Source organism: Spea bombifrons, chromosome 10 (assembly GCF_027358695.1).
Source record: "Spea bombifrons isolate aSpeBom1 chromosome 10, aSpeBom1.2.pri, whole genome shotgun sequence".
Classification (NCBI taxonomy): Eukaryota; Metazoa; Chordata; class Amphibia; order Anura; family Pelobatidae; genus Spea; species Spea bombifrons.
The window spans coordinates 26,685,629-26,702,690 of NC_071096.1; the positions used below are offsets into that span (position 1 = coordinate 26,685,629).

At 40.3% G+C, this 17,062-nt stretch overlaps 1 protein-coding gene across 1 annotated transcript in view; it reads left to right on the forward strand.

Annotated features, from left to right (window-relative positions):
* The window catches only part of ZNF423 (zinc finger protein 423), a 124,048-nt gene that overhangs the window by 47,521 nt on the left and 59,465 nt on the right, over positions 1 to 17,062 (forward strand). The window contains exon 4 of the mRNA XM_053449711.1: positions 13,293 to 16,516. Within this exon, the coding sequence (XP_053305686.1) occupies positions 13,293 to 16,516 (3,224 nt within the window). The remainder of the gene's footprint in view (positions 1 to 13,292; positions 16,517 to 17,062) is intronic.

Consider the following 17,062-nt stretch of genomic DNA (forward strand, 5'->3'; position numbering starts at 1 on the left):
GGGCATTCTTCAGAATGTCTCTATACGTTTCCAAAGGAGACCACACAACAAATTGAAGGGGCCATTCAACTGTCGTATACATTAAAGTGCATGTGATGGCTGGAGTGTCCCTTTAATCTCTTTGGGGGTTATGTATAAAGAATGTGTAAAAAGGGGGTCTTGTTTGCCCTTAGCTTGTAAAGTATTATATTGAGTTCACCTGTTTGTGGTGTGAAATTGTAAGTTTACTACTTCTACATCCCCCAGATTCCAATGTATTTTATATGGAGGAAGTTAAGTGCCGTCTCTCTAATGTGAACGTCTCACAAAACCATTGTCTGGCTCCTGCACAAAATGACTGCAACGCTAAATTCCTGAGGGAGAGCGAGATAGGCTGAAAAAGATTTATTATAAAATATACACCTCTTTCATAATGCTTCACATAATCTGATCATGTCAAATGCGAGAGCTAATTTAAGGATGTGATAGCAATGCGTTTGCTGGTATTATGTTTCTGTTGGAAATCTATAAGGCCCAGAGTCCTTATCTTTTCCCCAAATTAGGATGCGTTCAGCATTGCCTCCTGCAGATATGTAAAAAATCTGAAATGAAATTGTTTTTTTGCCACAACAATCTTATTTTAAAGTCAAATTTGACTCCTGCAATTGATACGGGTTACATCTCTGCATTGTTTTTGTTTTTCCCACATGCATAGAACCTGCATTATCTTGTGATTAAAATGTCGAAAGTCATTATTCCTTAGGCCTGGAAAAACAGTAATTGTTGCACAGTCTGAATGCACGAGAGTTCTTCAGGTGATGTGGATAAGAGGCACAAGTGCCAACGATTCCTAAAATGTGCAACTCGCTTTAATGAGGTGGCTCATACTCGCTTTATGCATTGTAATACCCTGTGTTGTCTCTTAGTTTTTAAGCGAAGGATTCGGGCCATTACTGGGTCTCGCTGCTGGTGGCATACATTCGCTGTACATGGATTATTCAGAAAATTTCACCTCAGTCGGTGCTTAATGGTAAATCATAGTATTTTGTAACGTTTTAAAAATGGACCAAGTACGTGTTGATGAGTTGACTCTTCTTGATGTCCTCTGTAAACATTCTAAGCCCAGCTAAATTGTGTTAACACGTATCTAAAATCTCCAGTGAGACAAGCCCATTCTTTGGCTTGGCCTGGCTTGTATGTAGTGTGAACCAAGAGCCAAGCCAACTCAAACATCTCCTCTTCTTCAGCGTTGTCCTTTAAACAGTAGCCCATCTCACTTGGCTCTGTTCATACTATGCAGCCGGCATCCTGGGGCAAAGTTCTAAATGTGGAGAGGTCATCATGGAAACCAGTGCAATGGTCCCAAATACTTTTAGAAGGCATTGTTTCACGGAAAAGGTATGGAGAGAGAAGTTGATTTATGTTTGGCTCCAATAACACAAAGTGGGGTATTTCTTGTATCTGTAGAACATCTTGTTTATAAATAGGAATGGTTGTTCCATGGGTTTGTCACCTTTTTTTATCCTTTGGGGCTATCATAAACTTGAGCCAAATTCTGCACACATAATGTGCTTCTGGGTGATCTGTTTTGTAATGGAAATTCTAATTATTTATTGTTTTAACTCACATGGCATAGATTGGCTTAATAAGGTTGAGTTGGCTCGTTAGTAATAACTAGGCCTGTTGTCAACATGTTTTCAGTGTATAGTCTTAAGGACATACTGAAGAGCCTCTGATTTGTGTTCGGTGCACATTGGGTACATTTGCAGTTGGTTCATCAGTAGTTATCATCTTTTATATAGCGTTGTCCATTCACCATATGCTATTCTTTCTTCTATATTTTATGGGAAATGTCTCTGTACAGCCCACTATTATTTGTTTGGGTATGATTCTCATGTTTTGACTATAAACTCTTTTGCTGTGGCTCTAAAGGCAGCTGTGGGTGACCATTCGTTAGTATGCAATCTTACAATTAGTACAATTATATGATTAGAATAATATTTGTAATAATTGAAATTAACTGACAAGGGAGAGTTGTAATCTCAGAGCAATTATATTCCTTAAGTGTTAATATTTTTTTTTCTCACGTTTGATGAGCAAATGTAGCCATTGTAGCCACTAATGGATGGTTGAATATTTAGGTAAAGATAAAATTAACAAGAATGTCTTGCTTTAAAGTGACAAAAATATGTGTTAACGTGTTACTTCTTTCTATTTTATTTCTGGCACTTAAGCTTGTGACTAACTAACTAAACAGGGTGCCAATGGGTTTACTGAATCTAGCTGCTATTATATGTTACTTTGACTGTAAACTTTTTGAGGGACAGACCTCCTTTTCTAAACCTACCAGGAACCCCCTCTGGAGCTTGGACTTCCAAAAGGTCCAAGCAATCTACAATACTCACAGCAGCCTGCATTAGCAATAAAAAGAAGAAAAGTTGAATACAATACTATGTATAATAATATGGAGAGGCTGAATTGTACATTGAGACCCTGTATATAGTTTGGTCATTATGTCCACAGAGGGGAAAATCTTGTCTCTGCAGTTCTCTAAATACAGTGGACATCTGTAGTGTAAAATGTGCCATTGTCCTAAAACTCCCCCGTAGGAAACATTGAACATTTCCTATATTGTTGTGTTCTAGGAACGCTCATCAAAGCTGTCAAAATATTTAGGTGTTAAAGAAACGGATATCCTTCGTCATGCGTACTTTTTTGTAAAGCATTGTATATGAGTGAACTTCCTTATCAGCCATTTCCTTTGTGCTCCATAAGCTTTCCCCAGCAAATATTCCATAATCTCCTCTCATGCCACGAAGAAGACCAGAATTTTATCTGTGAAACAGTTCTGATTACTCTTTATATGTATAATGTCTGTCTAAACTCTAAATGTATGCTTCCGTGGAGTTGCACATGGTCTCTCCTGTAGGTGCCACTTCCCTTGTCTTCTAGACCCGATCTCTTTGTTGCATAATTTATAACCATCTTCAGTTCTCCTGTATTTAGTCTGAATTTATTCTAAACATACCAATGGCCACATCATCCCTGTAAATTCACCCAGCTTCAGATTTCTCAGTATGGTTTTAGTTCTCTCCCACTTTACCTTCGTGAAGGAATTGTAAGTTTATTGCTCGTAAAATTCACGTTTTGAGGAGCCAGACTTCTGATCCGGTCCAACATCAACATTTCAGTGAGCGGCTGCTATTTTTGTCTGGCCAACGAAAGATGTGATTCAATATTTCCTTCTGCACTGTGCTCTCTTTGCCTTTGTGTACTTGGGCCAAGGTCAACTTAGATCAGTACTCTTGGGGAAGAAATACCCAGGTTTGTAGAAAAGCAAGCTCGTTAACAGACTGCGGCTATGTGCCTTGAAATCCTATATGTGGCTATAAATTAGTGGGTCAGTGATACTATGTATGCTGCACAATAAACCTCACTCCTCTCAGTGGTGTTCTGTGAATACCTTCAAGGTGGCGTCAGAGGTACCAATACAGAAAATATGACAATTTTCATTATAACTTATTTTTTTCTGTCCAGTAAGAAATAATTTTTACTGTTCAAAATATTCAACAGCACAGTATAATGGACTTACAGAATTCAAAAAAAGAGTCTGATGTATTAATTAGCAAATCTCCTGTTATATTGGAAAACATAATGTAACTGCAAGTCTGTTTTATGAAGACCTTGGTGGCCACAGGTAAAGATTTATTGCTTTTGTACAAATCCTCCACAAAAGTCAGTTTTTCACACTGGCCGTTCTGTTAATCTTTTATCTGTCAGAAGGGATCAAGGGTTCAGCCAAGGAAAAAAATACCTTCTGTGGGCTTCATTAACTGGCCAAGGTCTTAATCTGCAACTCATAAGGGCCTTGGTGATCAATGTTGCCCATATCTTAATGCTATTTTAACCATCTAGATGGGTATAGAATAGAACTGTCACTTCCAAAAAAAAAAACATTTTTTTCTTGGACACATCTGATTTTTTGTGTTGATGACCTGTGGGATGTGTAAACCCATATAGGATAGATAGAAAAGTAACTAAAATGTATATATCACACTGGTATTCATTTCCTTCACATTTACCTTTATAACATGTTATGGTGCTTTTACCAGCAAATCTTTTCCAAAGTAGAACACCATAGTTACTAGCTAGGACCGGCCAATGCTTTTTATGTGAATCGTTGATAGGTATATATGTAACTAAGACATTTAGAGGAAGAATAATGTAAATTTATTTATAAGCACATGTGACTTTTACGCTGTAGAACACTGTGTTACATTCATAGCCAACAAACATTCTGAGCTCCTAGGAAAGAGGGACCTTGAGGAGAACAGAGGAACAGAATGTCCCTCCAAATCAAATGCCCCTCCAAACCAAAGGCAGTTGGCAGTTATGCCATGATGGGCTGACAGGGAGTAAAATAAGGCAGAACCAAGGCAAAGACCTCCTTGCCTCCACTAGACAAAGGTCCATATAACGCAGAGAGGATCCCTTTCTATTGGTGACAGGAGGTATTGTTGACCTGCAACTTCAGTTGTTACACAGCCCATATTTTGTCTATTACTATTAGTACTACTACTACTAACCCCTCCCAGCCCTCTTCTTTGTGGCGTTCTCTTGACTTTTATCCTAATTATGTTAATTTCATTCTACTACCTGCTTTATCAGAGGTAGTCGCTAATTGTAGTGGTATTTATATACAGGTCATGGTTTGAATGTAATTTATCAAACCTTGTCCTAATTAAGGATATTCCAAGCAACTATCTTCAGTAGAAGCTAATTTATTGAGGTTATTTTCCCCCCAAGTACATAAACATTGGACAAAAGAGCCTTCTGTTTTGTTATTCTAAACCCGCAAGGAAAAAAAAAAACCCCACAGAGACCCAAAATGTTACTAATTTATAATTTTATATTTAAAAAAAATATAGTCATTTCAATACTGATTTTGTAGCAGGTACAGTGTAAATACCAACAAAAGGAACAATCTGAAGAAATGACAAAGATATAACTAGCTTTCCACATTGCTGATGTATAGATGAGCTCCGCACTCTTAAGTGTTTCCTGATAACGGTTCACTAAATCTGTTTCCCTATCGCTGATAGAGAGTAATTGCGATTCACAAAGTCTAATAAGCATGTGCATCTACCGACATATTACTGTAAAAGATCCATTTGAAGTTCTTGAGGAACACTACGCAAAGTACTGACTGTAAGTAATGATCCGCACATTAAGAAGGAACCATCACCATCGCTGCTCCTAGCATCACTAAATGCATGTATTAAAACTACCGATTGCTGTGCTTTTTTTTAATCTCAGCTGACGTCATTCTTTTGGAGATTATGGGGTTAAAAAACAAAATCTAGGTAGGCAGATAAGGCTCCTAAACCTGTACTTTCTGTTAATTTTAATTTATTAGAAACCAATTTGTTGACCTTAAATTTACGTTGTCCGCTCTTGTGTATACTGTATGTTTTATAATACAGTTTTGACAATGAGTTGACTTCTATTTTGGATGATGTGTTTAAATGAGTTTTTGCCAGCTACTAGACGGCACAAAAAGATACATTTAAGGCTGTATGTGGCTGCACAGGGGTGCCGTGTATAGGGATTTCTCTGAAAGAGGCTGTCATTCTAATATAGCGAGCCTCTCGAGGGAGACCACAACCTTGCACTGTATTGAGACAGCTGGGGCTCAGAGTTTGGTTTCTTCCATGCGTGCTACTTTCGAAAATATTTGTGACTACACGGCACCCTCTCCCCCCACTCTTTCCCTTTTTGGGGGGCTGAATCGCTAATCTTTTGGGTTAAGGAGGGACCAAATCAGTTTATGAAACTGCTCATAATTCGTCAACGCTTGGCAGGCCTTGAAAGTTTAACTGAGGCAATCCCTGATTCTGCTCCAGCCGGGAGAATTGGTCCTGTCCCCGGGAGGGAAAGGAGGGTGGGGATCTTTTTTTTTTGCAAACCTCCAGGTCAAAAATAGGACAGTCTGGCTCATTTTTTCCTTGCAATGATGGGTGAGCCCAGATATCCCTATTAACCCTTGTGTTACCAGGCTGCTCTGCGTAACTTTTCAAGAGTCATGTTTTTTTTTTTTTTGGAGCCCTCTGTGACCGTACAATGAGCCAAAACAATAGTTTAAAGTCACGTCCTTTCAATATTTACAGTCTCTATCTTCGTTTTTGTTTAATTATGGTTTTAGAAAGCTGTTGGTATCAGGAGGATTAGTGAAATACTAAATCTGGTTTGCATTTTAAACCCCGTTTCCCCAGTGGATTTTTCACCACAATAACGCTGTTTTCTTTGTGTTAACGGGTAATATCTAAATGTTTTGGTGCAGTGGTGGTTGTGTGTATAGAACAGATTTTTGGTGCACAGTGGTAAATGTGGTGCAATCACCATAGCAACCAGGAGAATCACCTACCAACACAAAAGCTATGTGTAGGATCAATGTTTACATTTGTACACAAACTGCACAAAAATAGGACCACGCTTTATATTTTCTGTACCAAATACTACTTTACCAGTGAAGCTGAGACATTTTTATGAATTTCCATCTACCAAGGAAATCAAATTTGGCCAAAATCGCTTAAAAAAAAAATAGACAGATGGTGCTCATTAGCTTAAATCACAAGTATGTGTAATGGACTTGAGTTTCCTTTTAGCATGTTAGTTAGAAAAAAATAACTTTCCCTTGTGACATGTGAAATAGAGAGCCATCAATGTATGTTTGGACCTGTTATTGCTTATAAATTTAACCTTTTGAATGCCAGAATGGCGATAAATGGTTAGTGAGCCATATCACCTTGGCAAGCAAACCACTCAAGTACAAAATTCCAGATCTGGGAATATGTCCTTCTTATCTCATTTTATTTCAGTGCTACTGGGTTGGGGAAGTAAGAGAGAATCTCAGGTTGGTTAGTACTTTGTCCCAAGGCAACCATAACAGGAAGTGAAGAACCATAAGTTAGGCCCGAAATCCAAAAACTGGAAACGTATGCATTTACGTAACTCGTTCTATGATCTCGATGGTGCTGTTTGTAGGATAATTGATAATCAAATTATAATCTTTTTAGCTGCCAACAAATCTGTATTTAACCAGCCCTCCCCTGCAGTGGCCGAGAAATACGTAATGTCAATTTTCCTCGGCACGATGAGTCAACGGAAGACGAGGAGTCCTTTCTGAATTTCATGCCAGATCTCTCTCCCATGTATTGGCTGCGGAACTGGAACCAGGAACCATACTGTATTCCAGGGAGCAGTAGTGAGTTCATGGGTTTTATAATCAAAAAGGTCAATCTGTCAACATAACCCTTTAAATGGAAGCTGTAGAGATTTCTTTTCAAAGCTATACATTGCCGGCATATTTTAAACCATTTGTGGAACACAATACAAGAATTTTTCCACAATACTCATTCTATTGAAGCAATAAGACATTGAATGTTTAATGGTCGTACAAAATGGCTGGAAATCCAATTGGTGTGCGTACGTTGTGTGATCGTAGTTTTTCTGTTAATAATATATATATATTTACTTTCACAAAACATTTACATTTGTGAATTCCGGAGAAATCCTTCTATATACAGTCAGACCTTACAGCTTAGCGAGATGTCTGCGGCCGTCCAGATATTTAGTTATCATCGTCTCTTTGTTTATACAATGCCAACAATCTCCACCATGCTTTACACAGTATGGGGTATAGCCGAATGAAATTAACTATAGCAAACTGATTCCTAAGGTGAACTTGAATGCAAACTAGACCTAAGCAGATGTAATCTAATGACTGAGAGGAGAAAAACTCAACAATTTCCCACCTAAATTATCCAAATTAACCGAGGCATTTTTGGTGGCAACTATTTTGACCCTTTCTGTCGGGTACACATGGGATGAAGAGAGGCGTCTGGCATTGCAGACAGTCTCAGTAGAACACTCAAAGGCTCCTTCTTTTGACACGTGGAACAAAGGGAACCCTTTTATCCCTCCAGGAATTTAACTGCCTCGCCAGAGTAGGCTGAGAGCCCTGCTGTCTTGGGATATATATGGTGAAGCCAGAAAGTGCCTTTCATATGTTCTAGTCTGGCTTTATCTTAACCTGTATCCCTGGGGACCTTCTCAGTAACTGTCTGGCATTATGCCACATTCTGTGTCCTATAGCAAGGAGTTCTGGGTATGTGCAATTATCGTGTTACTAACACTTTTTCTACATCTGTTTCTGTCTTTAATAACATCTTGTTAATATTCTGTCCATAGGACGCTAGTAAAATGATCGGGCTACTATGGTATGGACAATTCCACATTCCAAAACCAGCGCCAAATGATAATGTTGGGCCTGTGATGGATGCCTCATCTATTAATTCTACGTGAGAATATGTGCAGCGCTGCTTTGTATAAATTAACCATAGCAATACTGTGTTTCTGTAGGCCCTATAGGGATATATTTTCGATATCTAGTAGACGTGGTCATGTGTCCTATCCAGGGGTTTGACTCATTCTATACATTACCCAAGAATGATATAAGAGCGTTATACATCATATAGCGACCCCGGTTAGGAATCCGTGTACTAAACTACACTAGATCCCAAACCGGAGCATAAACCTATGCTTGTCCTATCTTAGTACATCACCTTGCACGTTCCTAAGATTACAAAAAAAGTCAGCCAATTCACAGTGGAGTTTGTGATCGAGAAGAGAAGGGAGTAGGTTATTTGGGAAAAATAAGACACAGTTTGCTTGTATGAGAGGGGCAGCACCTTTTAATCCTGCATTTCAATTTAATTTAAAAAGGGTTGGCAGCTTCCTATTTTAATGAACAAAGAGTTGACAAAGGCAGACGGCTCAGGAGCCGAGACTAATTGTGTGTCACAGTAAGGCACAGATCCATGGGGAGCCACCGACCTGCTAATATAGAACAGGTCCCAGTGTGCACAGACCTAGGTCAATGTAGGTGAATGGGTCACGTTTGCCCCCAGGGTGTCAGCTGGGGTAGCTTTATGAGGCAAATCGTAAACCAGTGTGTATCTGGGGCAAATCTTGAGCAGGTTGTCTCTTTGTGTACTTATTATTTGATAAAAACACAGAAGCTGCGCGTTCTTTAGAAGGTACTCAAATTATCTTTTTGGTGTTGCGCCCTCTTCTTTATTAAGGTTTTGTTGTTCGGAGGGAACAAAAGTACCTGGTCTGTAACTTTTTTTATGAAATGGTAGGTTATTCTCTACCTCGTTTATAGATGTTTATAGACACACACACATTCTCTCTCTCCCTTATATTTATATAATATGCACACACCATCTATTATTATACCTATATAATATAGGTATATATACATATGCAGTCCATTTAATAGATCCTATAGATTATCAGGCCCCATTGATTAGTGTTTTTCTATGAAGAACAACCTTTTTAGGGTATTGAGTGTTGCAGGGCCCCCTTACGGCAAAGAAAGAGTTATTTTTATTTAGTTCACAGTGCCAGTCTACGCTCCTGGGTATGGCAGATTTCGGAGCGACGTTGTGTTGATGGCCCCGTAAACCCAATGCTTGCGGAATGAGCCTCGCTCAACTTTACTCCTCCTCTCTGCTGTCTCTCCTTTTTAGCGATCCCTCTGCGGAAGGCAAACGCATAGCTAAATATACGGATCACCCTAAAATTTCCCGGGAAATTGGCAGAATTATTATCGATTCACAGAGCACGGCCAAACATCACTGCATGAATTAGCAAGCAGCTGTTTCTAATTTGAGTTTAGAACGGTACACAGAGGAACTTGCTTTAGTGTGCGATCCTTTCATTTATAATGAATTTTAATCACCGCTACAGGTGAGAAAAATGTAGAAACAAGCTTGTATCTTGCGCAAGAAACAAAGGCAAGCCAGATGCTAACAGATTTACAGCCTGTGATAAAAGGAATGTTTTGGTACAGTTTACATGTAATTAGGCTGCAGCTGTTTGCGCTTCCCGGCCCGTGAAAAGAAGCAGCATATATGATCTCGCTGCCTGTTTTCCGAAGGGAGTCAAGCAAAACAGTGATCCAACCCTCGAACCATTTATAGCATATTCCTAAGGCTGACATAAAACTTTTCACGTTCCCCCGTTGTAAGATGTTTAGCCGAGACGCCATTCCAAGCGCCGGACGACAAAATCCACGCAGATAAGTCCCTTGATTTTTAGGAAACTTCATGTGAATATTTTGTTTAACCCTTTACATGGCTAAAAACCAAACAAACTCATTTCTAATTATCTGAAGGTGCGTATTGCTCAAAAACCATCTGTTTTAGTGTTTTTGCCTGCATTTCCCAGGCTTCCTGAATATACATTTATTTGTAAACCTTACAGTTTTTTTGGCTGCTGATTTTTTTCAGCCCCCCCCCCGTACAAGGCTCATAGTATGGAATATTGACTGCCTTCTCTGCCTCTAATTAAAGCCATTGAGTGCATTACTACCGCCTAATAACTGTTTTGATTCTCCTATGAGCGCATGACAAAGGCCCATCACCAGCCATGTGATTTCTTTCAAGCACGGTCCCTCTTTGCAGGATTAGCCAATTTTAATGCCTTTAATCTTCTTCTTAAAAGAAAAGTGATTTTACATCCTGTCAGACTACTTTTTGACTGTGTGGGTGCAAAACTGTATTAGGCTTCCAATTGTTCAGTAAGTGCTTCACATTTTCGGAAGGATGTGTGTAGACCGGTGGCTAAATTGTGCGCCTCGGCAAATTAAGATGCGGCTGCTTTTCAACGTGCTCTGAAAATTAAAAAGTCAGACGGTACAGCGTTATATAGATTTAGAGATAAATATATAGATGGATAGATATTTTGTATGTTTTATTACAGTTTATTTATAGAGGCACTAATATTCCACAGTGCTGTTACAAATGGGAAGTGAAAACTAACAGTATTAAAATTGAGAAATTGGTACGAAAGAAGGAAGCCCTGTCCATGGGAACATACATTATATTAGATTCATTAATATGTATTTATATGTGTATGTTTATATATTCACATACATACATTATAAGTGTATGTGCACATCATTTAAATATTTTTTTTTTACTTTCTCTATCTTTCATCTCATCGTATTGTCTATTTTTCTTTCCTCTCTATTTGTCATTTCTGATCTTTTATTCTCCTTCTCCACAGCACACAACACTATCCAGCAGCCTCTCCTTCCATGCACATAACCAATCTCCCACAATACTATGCAACCCCCCCCGCAATATTACCAGGTAGCCACTTTCACCCCTGCACGCAATACTACGCGGCAGCACTCCCCTTCCTCTACACAATGCCATCCAGCAGCTTCTCTCTCCATTGCACGTAATATTTGACAGACTCTCCTTCTGCCCAATACAAAACTATCTGGTAACTCTTGTCTTTTCCGCACCCTGCACTAGCTAGCAGAGCCTCTATGTTAATAATCAAATTTGACACATACAATTGTCTAAAATGTCATTGTATGCTGTAGAATTGACATTACCTTTCAGTAGAACTAAACCCTGAAAAATAGCCCCAGACAATTATCCCTGCTCCACTACGCTTTACTCTAGACACTATGCATTCCAGTAGTGTTCTCCTGGTATCCACCAAACCCAGATTAGTCTATCAGACTTCAAGGTAGTGAAACGTGTTTCATCTAGGGGCTTTACACCACTCCAGCCAACGCTTGGCATTGTGTGTAGAGATCTTTGGCTCGGGTGCAGCTGCTCGGCCATGGAAACCCGTTTCATGAAGCTCCTGCCACACAGTGCTTGTGTTGATGTTGCTTCCAGAGGCAATTTGGATCTATGTAGTGAGTGATGCTGCGGAGAACAGAATATTTTTACACGCTTTAGCACTTGGCGACCCCTCTCTCAGACAGTGCCTGGTCTACTGCTTTGTGGCTTCTGCTTCACAGTATTGGCTTACAGTGGACATTGGGCAGATCTAGCAGGGCAAAAATATAATGAACTGGCCTGTGGCAAAGGTGACATCCTATGACATCCGAGTGCCAAGTTTAAAGTCACTGAACTCTTCAGTATGACCCATTCTGCTGCCAATGCCTGTTAGTTATGGATGTGGTTGAAATGCTTAAACTCAATAATTAGAAGAGATGTCTGCATGCTTTTGGTCATATTGTGTGCAATAATGTATTATTATATATTTGGACTTGTGTTTGTATATGTGTGTGCATATATATATAATATATATAATATGAGTGTGCATGGTTTTAAAATATCTATAAATAGTGTTTGTCCTGTTGCAAATGTTGGCATATAGTATTCAGTGATTCCCCTGAGCTTCCGTTACATTCTGATGTGCCTGTGTGTTTGTGAGCCCCAGCTGCTCAGAGAGAACCCAGCTCTGCCTCACCCTGTATCTCATCCAACAAACACCATGGGGGCTTTCTCTGCAGCTGATTCCGTTATCTCTCCGAGGAGCCAACCCCTCTCTTTTGGGGTTAGAAGACCTTCCTTTCACCTTCTGATAAAACATTTCTACTCCAACTTTTTACTTTCACTTTCATGTCCATTTTGGTTCAGTACTCACCGGTATATTGTAACGTGCAGTTATTTCATTTCAGAGTTTAGTCAAAACAAACTTAGACCACGATATTTAGTCACTGCAGTTGTAAATTGGGGCAATGACATTCCAGTGCATTCCCTGTGTAACAATTGAGTTACAATGTTTTTGTTAATTTGATCTCAGAAATGTTATGTCCACGCAAATATAATAAATACTGAAGTCATGCTGGTTCAGCATGACTTCTGGTGGTTTAGTCTGGTGGTTTAGGAGCTAAAATGTCTCAAACAGACGTTGTCACCTCGAATTCTGTGAAAGCTTAACCTGCCTGTGCACCTGCACATTATAGGCATGGTACAGTATGTTAGAGTTTATCATGCTTCCCTTGATGTCTGGATCCAGCTTCATGTTCAGAATGAAAGAGCTGCCTACTTGGCAACTTATCGCTTGTAATGTTCCAATTTTACCTCCAGCCCGTCTGTCATTCCTTAAATGAGATGTTGTGTGTTCTGCACTAACATGGCTGATGAATGGTATATCACAATATAACGATATATGCTTTCTGAACAGATAGATTGCATTGACCATGTTGAGTTTGTGCTAGTGGTGAAGTTGTATACTTCTATGCATTCAATGCTGGGATTCTGACTTTCCCATTTTAAAATTGTTTGATTTTAATAGTTATGCATTTTTTTTTTTACCTCTAAATGTGTCTTTTAAGTTTGTTGGAGCCCTTGCTTTTTCTCTCTGTAGAGCTCTGTCCTTGTTTCACAGATGTACTGGGAATTGTTTTTAATCTCCTTTCTGTTTTTCCATTACAGATGGTGATGACGACCCACAATTCTCCTGGGTGGCTTCATCTCCCTCCAGCAAAGACGTTGCATCACCCACTCAGATGATAGGAGATGGGTGTGATCTCGGCTTAGGAGAAGAGGAAGGGGGATCTGGGTTACCGTATCCCTGCCAGTTCTGCGATAAGTCTTTTAGTCGCCTAAGCTACTTGAAAAGACACGAACAGATCCACAGTGACAAACTACCTTTCAAGTGCACCTACTGTAGTCGTCTGTTTAAACACAAGCGAAGCAGAGATCGTCACATAAAGCTTCATACTGGGGACAAAAAGTATCACTGCCATGAGTGTGAGGCTGCCTTCTCTCGAAGCGACCACCTGAAAATTCATCTAAAAACCCACAGTTCCAGCAAGCCGTTTAAATGCACAGTGTGCAAGCGGGGGTTTTCTTCTACTAGCTCACTGCAAAGTCACATGCAAGCCCACAAAAAGAACAAGGAACACCTGGCCAAGTCGGACAAAGACATGAAGAAAGATGATTTTATGTGTGATTATTGCGAGGAGACCTTTAACCAGACAGATGAACTAGAGAAGCATGTGATGACCCGACACCCTCAGCTCTCCGAAAAGGCTGACCTGCAGTGTATTCATTGCCCTGAAGTATTTGCAGATGAAAATTCTCTGCTAGCTCACATTGACCAAGTCCATGCCAACAAGAAACACAAGTGCCCGATGTGCCCAGAGCAGTTTTCATCGGTGGAAGAGGTTTATTGTCACCTAGATAGCCATCGACAACCTGACTCAAGTAACCACAGCATTAGCCCGGATCCTGTCTTGGGTAGTGTAGCCTCTATGAGCAGTGCCACACCTGACTCAAGTGCGTCGGTGGAACGGGGCTCCACTCCAGATTCAACACTCAAGCCGTTAAGAGGACATAAGAAAACCGGATCACTGGAAAGGGAAGATGGCCAAAGCTGGCCCAAAATTGCATACAGTTGCCCTTACTGCTCAAAACGAGACTTCAACAGCTTGGCGGTTTTGGAAATCCATTTAAAGACGATTCATGTAGACAAGCCACAGCAGAACCACACATGTCAAATATGTCTGGATTCCTTGCCCACCCTGTACAATCTTAATGAGCATGTAAGGAAAGTACACAAAAATCATGCGTACCCTATGGTGCAATTCAGCAACATAACTGCCTTTCACTGCAACTACTGCCCTGAGATGTTTGCAGACATAAACAGCCTCCAGGAGCACATTCGCATCTCTCACTGTGGCTCTAATTCCACTCCTCAGGAAGGTAACAATGCATTCTTCTGTAACCAGTGTTCAATGGGATTTCTGACAGAGTCCTCCTTGACAGAGCATATACAGCAAACTCATTGCAATGTTGGAAGCTCAAAACTAGAATCTCCTGTCATTCAGCCAACACAGTCGTTCATGGAAGTATACTCTTGCCCATATTGTACAAACTCCCCCATATTTGGCTCTATACTGAAGCTCACAAAGCACATTAAAGAAAACCACAAGAACATTCCATTGGCAAACAATAAGAAGTCGAAATCTGAACAGAGTCCGGTTTCCTCAGATGTTGAAGTTTCTTCTCCTAAGAGGCAACGGTTGTGTCCTAGCCTAAACTCTGTGTCCAATGGAGAGTATCCCTGTAATCAGTGTGACCTGAAATTCTCCAACTTTGACACATTTCAAACACATTTGAAGTCTCACTTGGAGCTGCTCTTAAGAAAACAGTCTTGCCCTCAGTGCAAAGAGGATTTTGATTCTCAAGAGTCTCTCCTGCAACATCTTACAGTACACTACATGACGACCTCCACACATTATGTGTGCGAGAGCTGCGACAAACAGTTTTCTTCAGTAGATGATCTGCAGAAGCACTTACTGGACATGCATACTTTCGTGTTATATCATTGCACTTTGTGCCAAGAGGTCTTCGATTCTAAGGTTTCCATCCAAGTGCATCTGGCAGTAAAGCACAGCAATGAGAAGAAAATGTATCGATGCACAGCGTGTAACTGGGACTTCAGAAAAGAGGTAGACCTTCAACTGCATGTCAAACACAGTCATTTGGGCAACCCATCAAAGTCGCACAAATGTATCTTTTGTGGGGAGACATTCAGTACAGAGGTGGAGCTGCAGTGCCACATCACAACTCACAGCAAGAAATACAACTGCAAATTCTGCAGCAAAGCCTTCCACGCGATCATTCTGCTGGAGAAGCACTTGCGGGAGAAGCACTGTGTGTTTGATACAAGCAGTCAAAATGGCACAGCCAATGGAATGGCGCCCGCCAGCAAGAAATCGGAGACAACCGAAGTTCCAAGTGTGTTAATGAAGAATCCTGATGTTTCCAACAGTCATGAGGCCAGTGAAGATGATGTTGATGCTTCTGAGCCAATGTACGGTTGTGACATCTGTGGGGCAGCTTACACCATGGAGATTCTCTTGCAGAACCATCGCTTGAGAGATCACAACATACGGCCAGGGGAGGATGATGGCTCTAGAAAAAAAGCAGAGTTCATCAAGGGCAGTCACAAGTGCAACATCTGTTCAAGAACTTTCTTCTCAGAGAATGGACTCAGAGAACACATGCAGACACATAGAGGCCCTGCAAAACACTACATGTGTCCCATTTGTGGAGAACGATTCCCATCCCTCTTGACGTTAACTGAGCATAAGGTTACCCACAGCAAAAGCTTGGACACTGGAACGTGCAGGATCTGCAAGATGCCACTTCAGAGTGAAGAAGAATTTATTGAGCACTGTCAGATGCATCCAGACCTTAGAAATTCCCTTACTGGTTTTCGCTGTGTTGTATGCATGCAGACTGTCACTTCCACCCTGGAGCTTAAAATCCATGGGACATTTCATATGCAGAAGCTGGCAGGGAGCTCTGCAGCCTCTTCCCCTAATGGACAGACCTTACAGAAGATGTACAAGTGTGCGCTGTGCTTAAAAGAATTCAGGAATAAGCAAGACCTTGTAAAGTTAGATGTTAATGGCTTGCCTTATGGCCTGTGTGCTGGATGTTTGAGCAGATCAACTAACGGACAACCTTTAAACCCAGGCCCTCAAGAGATGTGCGAGCGGCTATGTACCGGCCTTCGATGCCCTGAGTGCAGTGTCAAGTTTGAAAGTGCTGAAGATCTAGAAAGTCATATCCAGATGGACCACAGAGACTTGGCTCATGATGCTAGCGGCCAAAGGAAGGTGTCCCAAACATCTCCAGTCCCCAGGGTAAGTAATATTCCTTCCCATGGATATGACATGTGAAGTCTTGAGATGTTTTAGTGAAGCTATATATGATTTTAAAAAATAATTTAATGTTTTCCCACTGGTTCATGTGTTAGGTTGGGGAACAATTCCATGTTCTGATAACCCTTATTGTGAAAAAAATAACACTTAATAATACGCAATGATTATACAGCAATTTTGAATCTGTAAAGATTACCAATTTTCTACACCCCTTCTGTATGGAGCATTCCACTAAGGTTTTTTTTTAGTGGGGCTAATTAGTGAATAATAATGCATGATTTTGTTCCACAGCTGTTGTAAAATGGTCCCATTTTAAATCTAAAAGGTCGCTATTACAGTTATCAGAATTAACCACGAAATCTATGCCTTTTTATGCTATGGAATACGCTTCAAAGACCCGCTTTAAATATCAAAAGTAACCATTGCCATTCTACTGCCAGACAAAAGAAAAACAATCTTAACGTATGTTTAGTTTTGGGAAGGTGATCATCACTATCATTCTGGAACTCAATTTCCATGTTGCACTCC